The sequence below is a fragment of the Macaca mulatta genome, chromosome 17 (genome assembly GCF_049350105.2).
Source record: "Macaca mulatta isolate MMU2019108-1 chromosome 17, T2T-MMU8v2.0, whole genome shotgun sequence".
Lineage (NCBI taxonomy): Eukaryota > Metazoa > Chordata > Mammalia > Primates > Cercopithecidae > Macaca > Macaca mulatta.
The window spans coordinates 19,172,271-19,188,836 of NC_133422.1; the positions used below are offsets into that span (position 1 = coordinate 19,172,271).

The 16,566-nt window shown below is 34.4% G+C and overlaps 1 protein-coding gene across 5 annotated transcripts in view; it reads left to right on the forward strand.

The window, feature by feature from the left end:
• Nucleotides 1-16,566, forward strand: part of COG6 (component of oligomeric golgi complex 6) — a 101,676-nt gene that overhangs the window by 44,535 nt on the left and 40,575 nt on the right. For all 5 annotated transcript variants that reach the window (XM_077974394.1, XM_001088372.4, XM_077974395.1 and 2 more), the window contains exon 13: nt 581-698. In XM_077974394.1, the coding sequence (XP_077830520.1) occupies nt 581-698 (118 nt within the window). The remainder of the gene's footprint in view (nt 1-580; nt 699-16,566) is intronic.

Here is a 16,566-nt window from a genome sequence, read left to right on the forward strand (position 1 = left end):
GGAACGTACTAATGTAATTAGTTATTTCAAAATATTATCATACTTTTCAGACTTATCAGACTTTTCAGTTAGTCTAAATATACTGCTCTGTAGGCAGCTGTATAAAAATTGAGAAACTCTAATTTATAGGTGTGTTATTGATATAATAGTATGACAGTTTTAATTAAAAGAATAACTCAGTATTTATGCAATTTAAATATTTTATCAATAGAGCTGTTGATTCAATGCTCTTCTTAAAATTTAACTGTCTTAGATAATCGAGATATATATTTACTCTAATAGAGGAAAAATAGAGATAGGGTTTTGTATATTACAAATATTTGTTCTGACCCACAGTTTTGCTAAAAGAGATTGTGAAATATTGAAAACATAGTAGTTTGTTTTTATTTTTTCTTCACCTAACTCAAAAGAAAAATAAAAATCCTGATTTTTAAAATATGAAACTAGAGTATTTGTAATTCACAGGTTATATTTTACATAAAAACTTTTATTTAAATCTAGGTCTTTTTAAAGCATTCTACTCAAAGAACTGTTTTGTTTCAGTTTCTGTTTTGCAACCTGAAATGTCCTTTGCTTTTAGTGGCATTGTTGGAAATAGTGCAACTACATTGTTGACTACCATTGAAGAAATGCATTTGCTAAGCAAAAAAATATTCTTCAATAGCTTGAGTCTTCATGCAAGTAAATTAATGGACAAGGTATGTTTGAAAAATGTAATTATTAAATTATGTGAATGTGAATCTTTCACATTAAAGATGTTTTAATGATTTTATTATTGATTTGTAACTTTTCCCATTACATTCTGTGTTCCTTTGAGTTCTTCCTGTCACCAACAACTTTCATTTTGAGATGACTGATTGTACCTAAGTTTATAGTCTTCATTCCAGAAACAGTATAACATCGAGTTATAATTAGAGATAGCGTCTCAGGCTCCAATTTTACTACCATTTTTTCTGTCACAGAAGTTGTATAATTAAAGCAAATTTACTATATTTAGCCGGGGGCTAAGATGACATATAGATTGGAAAACCAGAACTCTTACAAAATGTTTTTTCCAAACAGCTTGTATTTCTACCCCTGATGTTACAGTTTTGCCCTTATGAAATTTATGCTCCTCTGAGTTATATAATTATTTATGAAAACAAACAAAAAAACACATCCCACAAAAAAACAAATAAACAACAAAAACCTGAACAAGGTCTGTAAGATCTAATATCTTAAATTGAGCAGGGTATTTTGGTAGGACCTTAAGGAATATATTTACAATGATCAAATTCTTCTTTATTTTTGTTTCATTATTGAGGACATGAGTTTTTCAAGGATGTGTCACAATCACCATGCTGGCTTTTTAATTGTACTACTCTATCTAATAGGCTAGCTATATTAGGCCCGGGTTTTGTAATATGGTATAAAATAGTCAGTAGCAATTTAGTTCAGAATACCTGGTCAATCTTTACTTTCCTAAGTTCAATCTTCACTTTCCTAAGTCTACTTCCTGACCCACATGCATGACTCAGATTCATTTGGAAAAGCAACATGAATTTGTGGAGCTGGAATGTCTACCTTAATTTTTCTTGCCTTGTGTATTTCTGTTTGCATCACCAGTTTACTAACAATCATTTCTGGTTATATTTGTTTTTATGGTTCTTATTTAGACAGAACTCTTCTAAAATAATTTATACATGATACCCAAACATTAAACATGAACAAATATGTGCCAGATGTTGAGAGTACAAGGATGAACACTCAAGGTCTGTTGACCTCCTTAAGGTTGCTTCTCCTTTAGTGGAAAATGACCAAATAAGTCTAGTTATTATAGAATCCTATGATTTATGAAAGACATGTGCCTAGGGTATATGCTAGCACCCAAGGAGGAGTATATTTAGCAAACTCTATGTACTCTTCTACAGAGAGGAAGCTTTCCACAGAGAGACGTAAGACAGTTGAACTTTGAAGGACAGGTAGGCTTTAGATAGGTGAAGAAAGGAGTGGATGGGGTCATCTTAAATAGAAGTAACAAATAGAATATGCTAGAACATGAGTATGAGTTACCTATAAACACATTTTTCATTTATTAAGAAATACCACTAGTAAAGTGATGTGTTTTATATATGTAAGTGGGGAGGCTGGGTTGGAGATAGGAAAATTAAAGGAGTATTGCAGTTGTTTTTATTCACACATGATCTAAGGGAAAGACTCTGGGAATAGGCAAGAGGGGACAGATTCTTGAAGGGTGAAGATAAAATCTTCAAAACTTGATGACTGACTGAATGTGGGTAAGTGAGAGGGAGCCATCTAGAATAATTCCTAGGCTAACCACAAATATCTAGAATGCAGAAAGAGAGAACAATTTGGGAGATAAAGATGGTATCGTCTAAGTTAGATAAGTTGAGTTTGAGGTGCCTATGAGACATCCCTCTGGAACTGGTCTTATCTAAAGGGGAGCGATACATTTGGGTTTAGAGAGTTTCACATATAAGAGATAGTTGAATTCATGGGTTTGGGTGAAGTCACTAGGAAGAATTTTTTTTGTAAGAGTGGAGCTACCAGGACACAGTCTTGGGAAATGCTGACATTTAAGAGAAGGAAAAAAGTCAACAGTATGATGCTAAGAGAGGATGGCCAGAGAGGCAGGACAAAAATTAGGATAAGGTTTTATCAGAAAAGCTAAGAGAAGAGAGTTTCTAGAAGGAGGGCATGGTTAATAATGACAGATGCTTTTAAAGAGTTCTAGTAGGAGGCTTGTTATCTTTGGCAATATATATGTGATAGGTGACCTGACTGGACAATTTTAGTCCTGTGGTGGAGATAGGAGCCAGATTGCAGTATGTAGAAAAGCTCATGGGTAAGCATATTTCCAGCTTTACCAATTGGAAAACATACGGGCCTTAAGACTGAAAATAGATGCATTAGGCATTTGTATTAAGAAATTTGAAACAGAACAATAAAATAAAGATAAATAGAAAGGATGGAATTAAATTTCTGTGACAAATTAGAAAACAAAAGCAGAATTATTTGTTGAAAAGATAAACAAAATTGACAAACTTCTAACAAGTTTAATCAAGAAAAAAAGAAAATTAAAAGTTTTTAGAAATTAGAGATAATCCACAGATGAGAATTAAAACTTAGAGAGTACACATATGCAGTTTTATGCTAATCATCTGAAAATCTGAATAGGGTGAATGCTTTTCAAGGTGACATAAATTGGTAAAATGTGAGCCAAAAGGAAGTGGAAAGTGTGACTATACCTAAGGAAGGAAGAAAAGTTATTAAAGAACGTGTTGCCAGGCCTCGTTCAGATTATATAGAGGACTTCATTCATACTTAGGAGGAACAGATAATTCTTCAGAACACGAAAAAATATGAAAAGCTTCTCAGTTTGTTTTAGGTAGTATAACACTGACATAAAACCTTTTAAAGATAGTCAGTAGTGAAAACCATGTATTAGTCACCTTTTAAGTTTTAAAACTTCAAAATTCAGCATTTATATATTAAAACCAAGAATGATTTATTACATAGATATAAGAATGTTTCAGTGTTAGGAAATATACTAAATGAGTATATAAAATAAATTTTATATTCTCATATTTGATCACATTGTTTAGGGAAAATCTTAGTAAGTCATTGAAGAATACTTCCTTAACCATATAAAGAGAGATAAAACTAACAGCCAACATCATAATTAATATTGACACACTCGTGATTCTTCTATTTAAGTGAAGAACAAGAATGCTTGCCAATACTTTTAAATAATAACCATGGCAGAAAGACCAGATAAAGAAATGAATTGTAAATATTTTAAAGGAGGAGATGTTAGATTATTTATGGATGTTATGATAGTCTATTTTGAGGACCTAGGAGAATCAACTAAAAAGTTGTACACCAGAAAATGAATTCTAGTGAAGTCATTGGTGAAAAGATCAATATGCAAATGTAATTAATTTTCTTATATGCCAGCTCATGAGGTGCTCAATAAATACTGGTAACATGAATGGTTCAGTTCATTTTCTGCTGGCCTATATTCCATCACTATCTTGCCATTAGCTTTAAATCTCTTGCACCCTTGCCATTTCACCACATTCACTTTGCAAAACCACCTTGAATTCAAGTTTTCAATATTTCCTGAGTGCTGCTAAAGGAAATTGCATCATACAGACAGGAGTCACTAAAAATTGTCTCCAGCATCAGGAAGGCCCTCCAGGAGGTCCAGCAAATACTGATTGTCCTTTGGCAGCCACTCACATTTACCATACTTACTTTCACCCATTTCCTCAAATCTACTATCTTACCTCCTACTGAAAAAGTGCCAACCCTTGCTAAAACTGGATAATGGACATTAAAAAATATATATTTGCCTACACGATGAGCAAAAGTGACATTTTGTTATTTTTCTCATTTGGATTTCTGAGATTCTAGTGAGAATACGCATTTTAAGATAATGTGTTTTGGCTGTTTATGAATTGCTTGTTCAAGTCCTTTGCCATTTTCCTGTTGGGTTGTCTTGTTTGTTTCTGATAGTCTTTATGCCTTAAGAATATTAACTCCATCATATATATTACAGACATTTTCTCCACATTATCATCTGCCTTTAAAATTTGCCTGTAGTATTTTCTGAAACATCAACTTTTAATTTTTTTATAGTTCGATATAACTTTTTTTTATATAGTTTTTTTCCCTTGGGAGCATTCCATGCTTGAAAGTATTCCCACAAGAGAAAACATTTAGAATTTAATATGTAATAAAGTTAGCATCTATTAGTGGGGAAGTGATAGATTGTTTAATATATTTATTTAGATATATTTTCTTAGGTGTTTCTATGTTTTCACTTTATTTATTTATTTTTTAAGCAACAGGGTCTTACTCTTGTTGCCCAGGATCATAGCTCACTGTAGCCTCGAACTCCTGGGCTCAAGCCATCCTTCTACCTCAGCCTTCCAAGTAGCTGGGACTACAGGTGCATGCCACCATGTCCAGCTAATTTGATTTTTCTTTTTTTTTTTTTTTTGTAGAGACATGGTCTCACTGTGTTGCCCAGGCTTGTCTCCAACTACTGGCCTCAGGTGATCCTCCTGCCTCAGCCTCCCAAAGTGCAGGAATTACAGACATGAGCCACCACACCTGGCCCTGGCCCTGGTTTCACTTTTGCAACAAATTTTTAATCTACTGAAGTTTATTATTGTTCAGACTGAAAAGTTAAGATCTTATTCTTTCCCAAGTGGTTATCCATTTATTTTGTTTTATTACCCTAATAGTAAATTTCTGTATATTTTATTAGTCATGTAAAAGTTAAAATGAAAGTTGCAACAAAACAGGAAAATACACAGTTGACCCCTGAACAACATAGGAGTTAGGATGCTGACCCCTGTGCGGTTGAAAAAAATCTGCATATGACTTTTGACTCTCAAAATGTAACTGCTCATTAGCTTACTATTGACTGGAAGCCTTGCTAGTAATGTAAGCAGTCAATTAACACATTTTTTTGTTGTATGTATTTATATACTGTATTCTTACAATAAAGTAAGCTAGTGAAAAGAAAATGTTATTAAGAAAATCATAAGGGAGAGAAAATATATCTACTATTCATTAAATGGAAGTGAATCATCATAAAGGTCTTTATCCTCGTTGTCTTCACATTGAGTAGCCTGAGAAGGAGGAAAAAGAGGGATTGGTCTTGCTGTCTCAGAGAGTAGCAGAGGGAGAAAAAAATCTATGTAAATGTGGACCTTTGTGGTTTAAACATTGGTTGTTTAAGGGTCATCTGTAATGGATAGTAAAAGGCAATTGAAGGATGACATCTTCCAATTAAAACTTTGAACAGAACAGGATGAAAATGAGGGAAGAAAGTAATTGTAATTTGAATATATTAATTACCAATCAATATTGCAGCTTATGTGAGTTTGTAGAGTGAATGGGCTCTGATAATTATTGTTGTTTTCATTGTCATTATTATTAATTGAACCCTTGATGTTTTTCTCAGATATGAACTGGGCTATATTTAGAGTTATTTTTACATTAGATTGCAACTGTATTATGATTCTCTTTACAACTTATATGTTGCTTGTATCTACAATCATTTCCGGGTTTTTGCAAGAATATCTTCCTTTCATCAAATTTTAATGTTCCATAATTTTATATTAGTTATATCTTTTACTTATTCTGCTTCTTGTAAACCATTTTGCTTCCTCTAAAAACATTGTAGCTCTATGAAGAAAACAGTATTTATTGTAGAATGTTCTTCATTAGCAAAGCACCCAAGTGGAAATTTCTGTTAATATAATTTTAAGTGGATAGTATAATTGTTAGGAAGAATAGCTTTTAAAATAAAGGTATAGCCAGAGATGAATTTTAAAAAATATGATTGCTTTTGTGCTTTTAAAGACATACTTGGGAACTGATTCTTTATCCAGCATGAAAAAAAGAAAATTCAAGGACATAATTTTATTGAAAGACGTACCTTTTCCCTAACAAAGCAGTTTGAAGCACTTGAGTATTCAAGTATGCATACTCCCTTCCTTATCAGGCTCTCCGGAAATATTCATAACTGCAAATCTAGTGAAGTTTAAAGAGAATATGTGTCTATACTGCAAAAGACACAGTGCTGTATCAATTTAGGCTAGACTGACATTTTCTAAAATTATTTCTCACTATAGTAATAGTACAGTTCTAATTGAAAGGATATAGCCTGTCTTAAATGAAACCCATATCAAATTAATAGTAGTCAGGATTGATTTGCCTGGTCCTCTGGAGAAAAAAAAAAAAAAAAACCTAAAATGATTCTTTAAATAAATAGTCATTTAAATTCTAGGATATAGTTACTGCTTTGAATCTCTTTTTACTACTCATAGCATAGTATGTGGATTAGCAGCTTGGGCATCATCTGGGAACTTACTAGACATGCAAATATCTCAGGCCCTACTCCAGACCTACTGAATCGAATTATGCATTTTAATAAGATTCCCAGGAGGTTCATATGCTCATTAAAGTTTGAGAGGTGCTGTTCTGGTTGAATAGTTTGAGTTTTACATTATTCCTTACAGATGGTTGTGCCAGGAAAACAAACAAACAAAAAACTGAATTTTTTTTATCCAAAATGCTTTAACATTTAAAAAAAAGTGTATAAAATAAGCTGTAATTTGAAATTATTTCAAACACGTTAATTTGTACTCTTAAATTTATCTTGGACAATTTTGTTGACTTAAAAACTTAAATTCCACATATTGTCATTTTCTAGAATGTATGTATTTAGAGCAAAAGGAATAGATATATATATACACACACACACACTTCTTTAAATATATACATATATAATCCTTTATATATATATTTTAATATAGATAGAGAGAGAATGAGGAAATTCGTTTAAAAATATGAGGACTCTGTGTTTGGTTGGTTTGTCTTTATATTTTGAAAGCAAATGGGTGAAGGGCCTTCTAAGAAACTACACAACAGAAAATTAGAGAACTTTAAATGAAAGATAGCTGAAAGAATAAAACTAAAGTTGGTAGTGGGATGAAGTCATAGGAACAGCTTTTGGAATTTTTATGGTGCAACCTTTTTATTTTTCTCTAGTAAAAGGGCACCTAAACTACCGAAAGGATAAAAAGTAGTCACAAGAAGAATGAGGACTTTTGGTATAGCGCTACACATTTTAAAAAAGAGAGGTTTTGATATATGAAATAGGAATTTTTCAGTAGCTTAAATGCTTTTTTTAAATTTATTGATTGATTAATTGATTGAGACAGAGTCTGTCTCTGTCGTCCAGGCTGGAGCTCAGTGGTGCACTCTCTGCTCACTGCAACCTCCTTCTCCTGGGTTCAAGCGATTCTCCTGCCTCAGCCTCCTGAGTAGCTGGGACTACAGGCACCCACCACCATGTCCAACTAATTTTTGTATTTTTAGTAGAGACAACATTTTACCACGTTGGCCAGGCTGATCTTGAGTTCCTGGCCTCAAGCAACCCACCCACCTCAGCCTCCCAAAGTGATGGTATTACAGGCATAAGCCAACATGCCTGGCCTTTAAATGCTTTTACATGTGAAATGTTTCTGTATACTTCAACTTTGTCACTTAAAAATATTCAAATTTTGAAATAAGTATTTCATAATAAGACTTGATGTTTAATATGTACAATAATATAAAGAAGAAGAACAAATGAGCTTGCTTTTTTTTTTTTTTTTTTTTTTTTTGAGACAGAGTCTCACTCTGTCACCAGGCTGGAGTGCCATGCACAATCTCTGCTCACTGCCTCCTCTGCCTTCCAGGTTCAGGCGATTCTCCCGCCTCAGCCTCCTGCGTAGCTGGGACTACAGGCATGCACCACCGTGCCCAGCTAATTTTTGTATTTTTAGTAGAGAAGGGGTTTCACCATGTTGGCCAGGATGGTCTCCATCTCTTGACCTCGCGATCCCCACTCACAGCCTCCCGAAGTGCCGGGATTACAGGCATGAGCCACTGTGCCCGGCCGAGCTTTCTTTTTAACTGCAGCTATAGTACCCAAGTCTAAAGTATACAGTTAGTTGAATGTTTGTATTTGCATGTGCTCATTAACTATCACCCAGATAAGACATAAAACATTTATAGCACCTCAGAAGGCATCCTCATTCCCCTTCCCAGTCAATATCTAACCCCAGTGTAAACTGCTGTCTGACTACTATCTCTTGTTTTCCCTGATATTAACTTCATGTAAATAGATCATACAGTGTGTACATTTTTGGCCCTGATTTAATTTAACATATCTGTAAGATTCATATATTTTGCATGTTCAGTAGTTCATTTTTTAATTGTTGTGTAGTGATTTTGTTATATATATGCACCACAATTTACTCATTCTATTAGTGATGGACATTTGGGACATTTCTAGTTCTTGGATATTGTAAATAAAGCTGTTATGAATAGTCTTATACATGTGTTGGTGAACATAAAAGTTTTTATTTCTGTTGTATGTATGCCCAGAAATGGAATATCTGGATTATAAGATTGATTAGCTTTAGTAGATATTGCTAAGTATTTTTCCAAAGTAATTGTCCTAGATGACTTCACCAGAAATGTGGGTGTTTCAGTTGTTCCACATTCTCTCCAGTACTTGATGTTGTTAGTCTTTTTAATTTTAGTCATTATAGAAAGTGTGTGGTGGTATTTCATTTGCTTGTAGTTTGCATTTTTCTCAAGATTAATGGTGTTGAACAGTTTTTCATGTTTATTGGCTGCTGGATGTACTTTCTTGTGAAGTTGTCTTTTAAAGACTGTTGCAGATCATGCCTGTAATCCCAGCACCTTGGGAGGCCGAGGCAGGCAGATCATGAGGTCAGGAGATCGAGACCATCCTGGCTGACATGGTGAAACCCCGTCTCTACTAAAAATACAAAAAGTTAGCCGGGCGTGGTGACGGGCGCCTGTGGTCCCAGCTACTCGGCAGTTTGATGCAGGAGAATGGCGTGAACCCGGGAGGTGGAGGTTGCAGTGAGCTGAGATCACGCCACTGCACTCCAGCCTGGGTGACAGAGTGAGACTCCCTCTCAAAAAATTAAATAAATAAATAAATAAATAAATAAAAGACTGTTGCAGAGAGTCCTTAGGTTGTTACCTTTTCCTCATTGACTTGTAAGAGTTTTCAAACGTGTTTGGATACAAGTCCTTTATGGAATAATAAGCATTACAGATATTTTCTACGTTTTTGAACTGTCTTTTCACTCTGTGAGTTGTGTATTAGATCAACAGAAATTCTCAATTTGTAATTCAGTCTTGTATAACAAGCCTTTATTTCATGATTAGTTCCTTTTGTGTCCTGTTTAAGAAATCTTTGCCTATCCCAAGGTCATGAGGATATTCTTCTGTATTTTTCTCTAAGAAGCTTGATTATTTTAGCTTCCACATTTAGGCCTTCAATCCATCTCAAATGTTTGAGTATGGTATGAAGGTAGGGGTCAAGTTTAATTTGTGTGTGTATGCATTATTTAAATTAGTTTATTTCTGCTTTCAATTTTTCTTGCCTTTGGTCTTGATCCATGTCGTAATGTCTGGTAAAACATAACTGGATACCTAATACCATGTTCTCATAGTAGGTCTTCAGCAGATGTTTGATAGATTGAAAAACTAGAAGAGCCTTAGAAGCTAATCTTCTCAGTCGTCTTTGTCCTTAGCTACATATGTATTTCTTAGGTTACCTGAGACTTCTGTTTTTTTCCAGTTAAGTTGATATTTAATAATTTGTTGTCTTCGTACCAGTAGTGCAGTTGCACGTAGTTTGTGTGCGGTGATACAAGTATAGCCTTTCTTAAAGATTCATTCTGAGTTTGTTGGGAATACTTATCTCGGGTAAGCAATTGATGGCTCCACATTAGAAAGGCAATATATGGCTCAAGGAGAAATCCTGGGCTTTGGAGTCTAATAGAGCTGTACTCAAATTCTAACTTTTCCAATCATTATGACTTTCAATAAGCTGTCACTATGTAATTGAGTTTTTACTAAATGTAAAACAAAGAATGATGACACAGTAAACTTAGATAAACCTACCCTAGGTCACATAGTCACTAAGAGTGAATAGAAATCCACGTCTGCTTAATTGCTAAGCCTGTGCCTACTTCTTGGTGGATGTTCCATACATAATAGTTCCTTTTAACATTTTCCTTTTATTTTTAATTTTTATAAATTTATGAGATACCAATGCAGTCATGTTACATTTATATATTATGTAGTGGTGAAGTCTGGGCTTTTAGTGTAACCATCACCTGAGTACTGTACATTGCACCCAGTAGGTAATTTCTCATCCTCCACTCCCACCCTCCCAACCTTTCTGAATCTCCAGTGTCTATTATTTTACTCTGTGTCCATGTGTACACATTATTTAGCTCCCGCTTACAAGAACATGCAATATTTGACTTTGTTTATTTCACCTAAGATAATGGCCTCAAGTTCCACTCATGTTGTTGCAAGAGAAATGATTTCATTCTTTTTCATGGCTGACTTTGTTTATTTCACCTAAGATAATGGCCTCAAGTTCCACTCATGTTGTTGCAAGAGAAATGATTTCATTATTTTTCATGGCTGAGTAGTATTCCATGGTGTGTGTGTATGAGTATGTATGTGTATATATATATGTGTGTGTATATGTGTGATGTGTGTGTATAACATGTATAACATATATGTAAGACAACTTAGGTTGATTCCATATCTTCACTATTGTGCATATTTTCATATGGATATACACTTGATCCAGCACCATTTATTGTAAAGGCCATCCATTCCCACTGCAGTGAAGTGGAAATGGTCATAAATCACATGACTATGTATGTGGATTTGTTTGGTAATTGTGATTTCCATTGATTTATTTTAGATTATTCCATTGATTTTATTTTGTTTAGAATCAACTTATACATTTTTAAAATAAAAAAGCTTTCTGAGGCTTTGATTAAATCTATAGATCAGTTGAGGAGAAATTAGTATCTTAATGATACCAAGATTTTCAATTTATGAACATCATGTATCTCTCCATTTACTTAGGTCTTTAGTTTCTCTCACTAACCTTTTATAGTGTTCAGGCCTTACACATCTTTTGTTAGATTTATTCCCTGATATTGAAGGGTTTTTTTGATGCTTTTGGAACTTCTTTTTCTTTTTAAATTTTATTTTCCACATATGTATTTATAGTATAGAGTTGATTTTGATTGTTGATTCTGTTTCCACATACCTTAAAGGCAGTTTGCTTTTGAGTGCAAGAGTAAGTCATTGAAGATTTAGTCTCACATCTTCATTTTTGAAAGCATTTTAAAAAGATCATTGGAACTGCTGTATGGAGAATGGAATGTGGGTATGGAGGAGCACATTTGGAAGAAAGGAGACCACTTAGGAGACAGAGTAAACCTGGCAAAAGTGGCTTGCTATAGAGTAGTAGCATAGGATGGTTTGGAGCATTTGCATTTGGAATATATTTTAATGGTATAGAGATAATTCAGTAAATTAAGTGAGGGAAATGAAGAAAAGAAAAAATCAACAAATACTTTTGGGTTGTTGATCTGATTAACTGGATAGCATTAATACTTGTACATTAAAGCTTCTAAGCAAATACCCTCATTTAATGTTTGTAAAACAAAAAGTGGTAACTATTGTTCCTACTCCCGTTTGTATTTCATACAAACTCTGAGTTCTTTAGAAGTTTTTTCTTTTTTAAATAGGGTGGCGAAGACATTAGCTGGTCCTTTTCTTTTTCTTTTTTCTTTTTTTTTTTTTTTTTTGATACTAGCTTTTGTTTTTGATGAAAGAAAAATTTTAACCTTACCATGTAATGCTAATTTCTGTCTTTTAAAAAATCTTAACTTATAAAACAATATATCTAATTTTACTTATGTTTAAAATTACATTGGAGCCCATGAGTGGGCTTCTATTAATCTATAATTGTGTCTGTAATTTTCCATATGTTTATTTTTTTTTTTTGAAAAACAAATGGTAACCTCAATGATATTCTTAAAGATGTATGCCTTCCTCCTCCACCTGTAACACGTGAGAATCACTGGTTTGAAAAGTTTAAAGCATGTGAGTCACAAGGATATAAAATTAGCTAGCAAAATTTCAATGTAGCAAAACATTTAGGAAGAAAGGATGCTTTATATAAACTTGAAGAAGGCCTCAAATAGGTTGTAAGATACTGGGGCCATTAGTGCTGATAGGCTTCAGTGTGGTCATGATCTTAAGAAACAGCTGTTAATAGCGCCTTATCGTAGATTCCCTAAGATCTATGATCCTACAGAAGAATCTAAGATCTATAGCATCCTCTCTGAAAAAATTAACTTTATAGAATTCAAGTAAAAATATCACTTATGAAAATCAAAATTAACACTTTGATGTGGTCGTTATATGTGTGACCTTTGGAGTTACTGCTTGGGTGAGAGTCTAAGCTCTGCCCCTTCTAAGAACAGTGGGACCTTTGGCACCTTATTTAATCTGTCCTTATTTTAGTTTCCTCATATATAAAATCCGATATTCTTCCTTCCTCCTCCTTCTCATCAGTCTTACTCATCTTCTGTAAAATGGGAATAATATATACCTTAGGCTTATTAGGATGAAATGAAGATGACATGTAAAAGTACATGGTACAGTTTTTAGATTATTTTTTCACATGTTACAAAATACTCATTTTGAAGATAGAAATATAAAGAAAGTTTAAACATAACTGTAGGTAACATTCAGTGTTTTAATATTTCAGTCTTTTAAAAATACAAGTGTACACACACCTGTACACATGATGTGCATACAATTTTGTTTTTGTTTTTGAGATGGAGTCTCACTCTGTGGTCCAGACTGGAGTGCACTGGTGCAATCTCAGCTCACTACAATGTCCACCTCCTGAGCTCAAGCGATTCTCCTGCCTTAGCCTCCCAAGTAGCTGCGATTACAGGCATATGCCACCACGCCCAGCTAATTTTTGTATTTTTAGTAGAGACGGGGTTTCGCATATTGGCCAGGTTGGTCTCAAACTCCTGACCTCAGGTGATCCGCCCACCTCAGCCTCTCAAAGTGCTGGGACTGCAGGCGTGAGTTACCATGCCTAGCCCTGATGAGTAGTTTGCATTTTTCATTTAACATATTATTGGGGCTTAATAAAATGTTAATTCTTTATTTTTGGAAACATCTTTAATACTGTACTTATGGATCCCATTCTTCCACACAGAAGCCAGTTATAGATGAATTATTTTGGTTCATATTCCCTATTAAATAGCATTACTAATGCCAAAGCATTCCCTCATAGTACTGTTGGAACATGTTTATTGTCTAGAGGCTTGTTAAGAAATGACTTACTGTTTAGTCCACTGGTATTTCAAAACAATTGATTAAATATATAGTGGCACATGTATATGTTTTATGTTATAACTATGTTGCAGGAACATAAATTGAATGTAAGCGACCATGATCAACAGTTTTTATTGATATCCATTATGCTTAAAACATTGTGAAAGAGCAGTTAAGAAGATATGTGCCTGAAATAGGGAGTCTAATCTATTTGAAGTAGACACTCTCACATGTCATTTTAGCAGCCTTGTATTTGGATTTTAAAACAAGCAAAGATGTTTGCTCATTGTCGCTGAGGGAGTATGCTTTGACTATAACCAGTGATTTTTTTATCCATTCATTCACACGAACGTGCTTAGGTTAGTGGCACATATCCGTGATATAGATATTTGGAAGTAACATGTGGCCATGTTTAAAACAAAGCTTACCTGCCTGAGCAAGTACTTGCATGCCTGCTGTAGATACTCAGCAAAGTATCCTGTGGCCAAGGTCAGGTTACAACTCTAGTTAAGATTTTTGAGAGTTTAAGATCATGAGCCGGGCGCGGTGGCTCAAGCCTGTAATCCCAGCACTTTGGGAGGCTGAGACGGGCGGATCACAAGGTCAGGAGATCGAGACCATCCTGGCTAACACGGTGAAACCCCGTCTCTACTAAAAAATACAAAAAGCTAGCCGGGCGAGGTGGCGGGCGCCTGTAGTCCCAGCTACTCGGGAGGCTGAGAAAGGAGAATGGCGTAAACCCGGGAGGCGGAGCTTGCAGTGAGCTGAGATCCGGCCACTGCACTCCAGCCTGGGCGACAGAGCGAGACTCCGTCTCAAAAAAAAAAAAAAAAAAAAAAAAAAAAAGATCATGACAAAAATAGAGGGAAAAGTCAAACATACAGAATAAGAAAGAGGGAAATCTTTATTTGTAAGGCAAAAGTTCACATTTTCTTCAACTTTCTGTCAGTATGTAAGATTTCTATGAATAGCTCAAGTCCTGGCATAAGTAGCAGTGATAATATTAACACCTCTTTCTCCCAGTCACATCACTCTGAGGATGCATCTGCCACTCACTCACTGGTACTGACTGGTTTCCAAGGAAGTGGAGTGTGAATAAACTTGGATTTTTTACACAGCTTAAAGCTTATAGGAATTTTTGTATTGTGATTATTGTTTTACATGAAGTTCATAAAATGTATTTTGTTTTTTTCTAATGGTTGCTACTACTTGTTTTAGGCCCTCTAAATAACAAAGCCCACTTAAGTCTAGTGTTTGGCCTCCACAGGCTTATATGGAAATATGAAAGACATAGTAAAGAGGGTCTCTTCCCTAAGGGGAAGATTATGGTTAGTATAAAGTAAGTGCAAGAATGCATTGGAGGTACTTAAAAGAAATGTAGACTTGTCTCTTACAAAGTTTAACCATTAGAATGAATTTTACAAAATGAAACTAAAGTGACAAAAGGATATTAATGAACTATTTCTCTTCCTTAGATTTTCTTTCTGTTATTCTGCTATAGGATTTTGTAGTCACAAAGTTTGTTTATCTGAAAAACTGCCATAATTTTCACTTTGCTTTAGAAGTATGGTTCTTACCTTGTTGCTGATCTAATGGATGTGTGTGAAAGCACCTCACAGAATGGCAGTTTGTCGAATGACTTGAGTTCAAGTAGCACTCACTTGCAATAATTTACCATCAACTGTAACTATGGCAAAGTGCATCTTTAGCCTTAAATTTAAACTCCTTAAAGACCTGATTTCAAGGGAGAAAAAAATTTCCTTTAAGCTTTCTCCCACCAATGTGTAAGTTTTACATCGTTGGTCTTCTGTTTTGTTTGGCAATTTAAAAATCTCTTGTGTGAATTTTTGAAAAAATTTTTTTTAAAGATTTATTGCTTCCAAGTGCAACAAAAATAAAAATAAATAAATGGGACCTAATTAAACTAAAATGCTTCTGTATAGCCAAAGAAATAACCATCAGAGGAGACACACAACCCACAGAGAAAATATTTGCAAACTGTGCATCTGAAAAAGGACTAATATCCAGAATACAAGGAACACAAACAAATCAGCAAGAAAAAAAAATCCCATCAAAAAGTGGGCAAATGAGATCAAGGAAATGCAAATTAAAACCACAGCGAGACACCACCTTACTCCTGTAAGAATGACCATTATTAAAAAGTAAAAAAATGTATATATTAATGTGGATATGGTGAAAGGGAATGCTTATATACTGCTGGTGGGAATGTAGATTAGCACAGCCTTTGTGGAAATCACTAGGGAGATTTCTTAAAGAACTAAAAGATCTACCATTCAATCCAGCACTCCCACTACTGGATATCTACCCAAAGGAATAGAAGTCATTATATCAAAAAGACACTTGCACACGTATGTTTATGGCAGCACAGTTGCAATTGTAAAGATAATGAAACCAACCTAAGTGCCCATCAACCAATGAGTTGCAAAATAAAGAAATTGCAACAACTTGTATGGAGCAGGAGGCCATTATTCTAAGTGAAGCAACTCAGGAATAGGAAACCAAAAACTGTGTTCTTAAAAGTGGGAGCTAAGCTCTGGGTACACAAAGGCACACAGAGTGATATAATGTACTACGGAGACTTAGAAGGGGGAGAGGATGAGGAGTGAGGAATAAAAAATTAGATATTGAGCACAATATACGCTACTTGGACGATGGGTGCACTAAAATCTCAGACTTCGGCACAGTACAATCATCCATGTAACCAGAAACTTTTGTATACCAAAAGTTACTAAAATTAAAAAAAATTTTTTTAAAGATTTATTG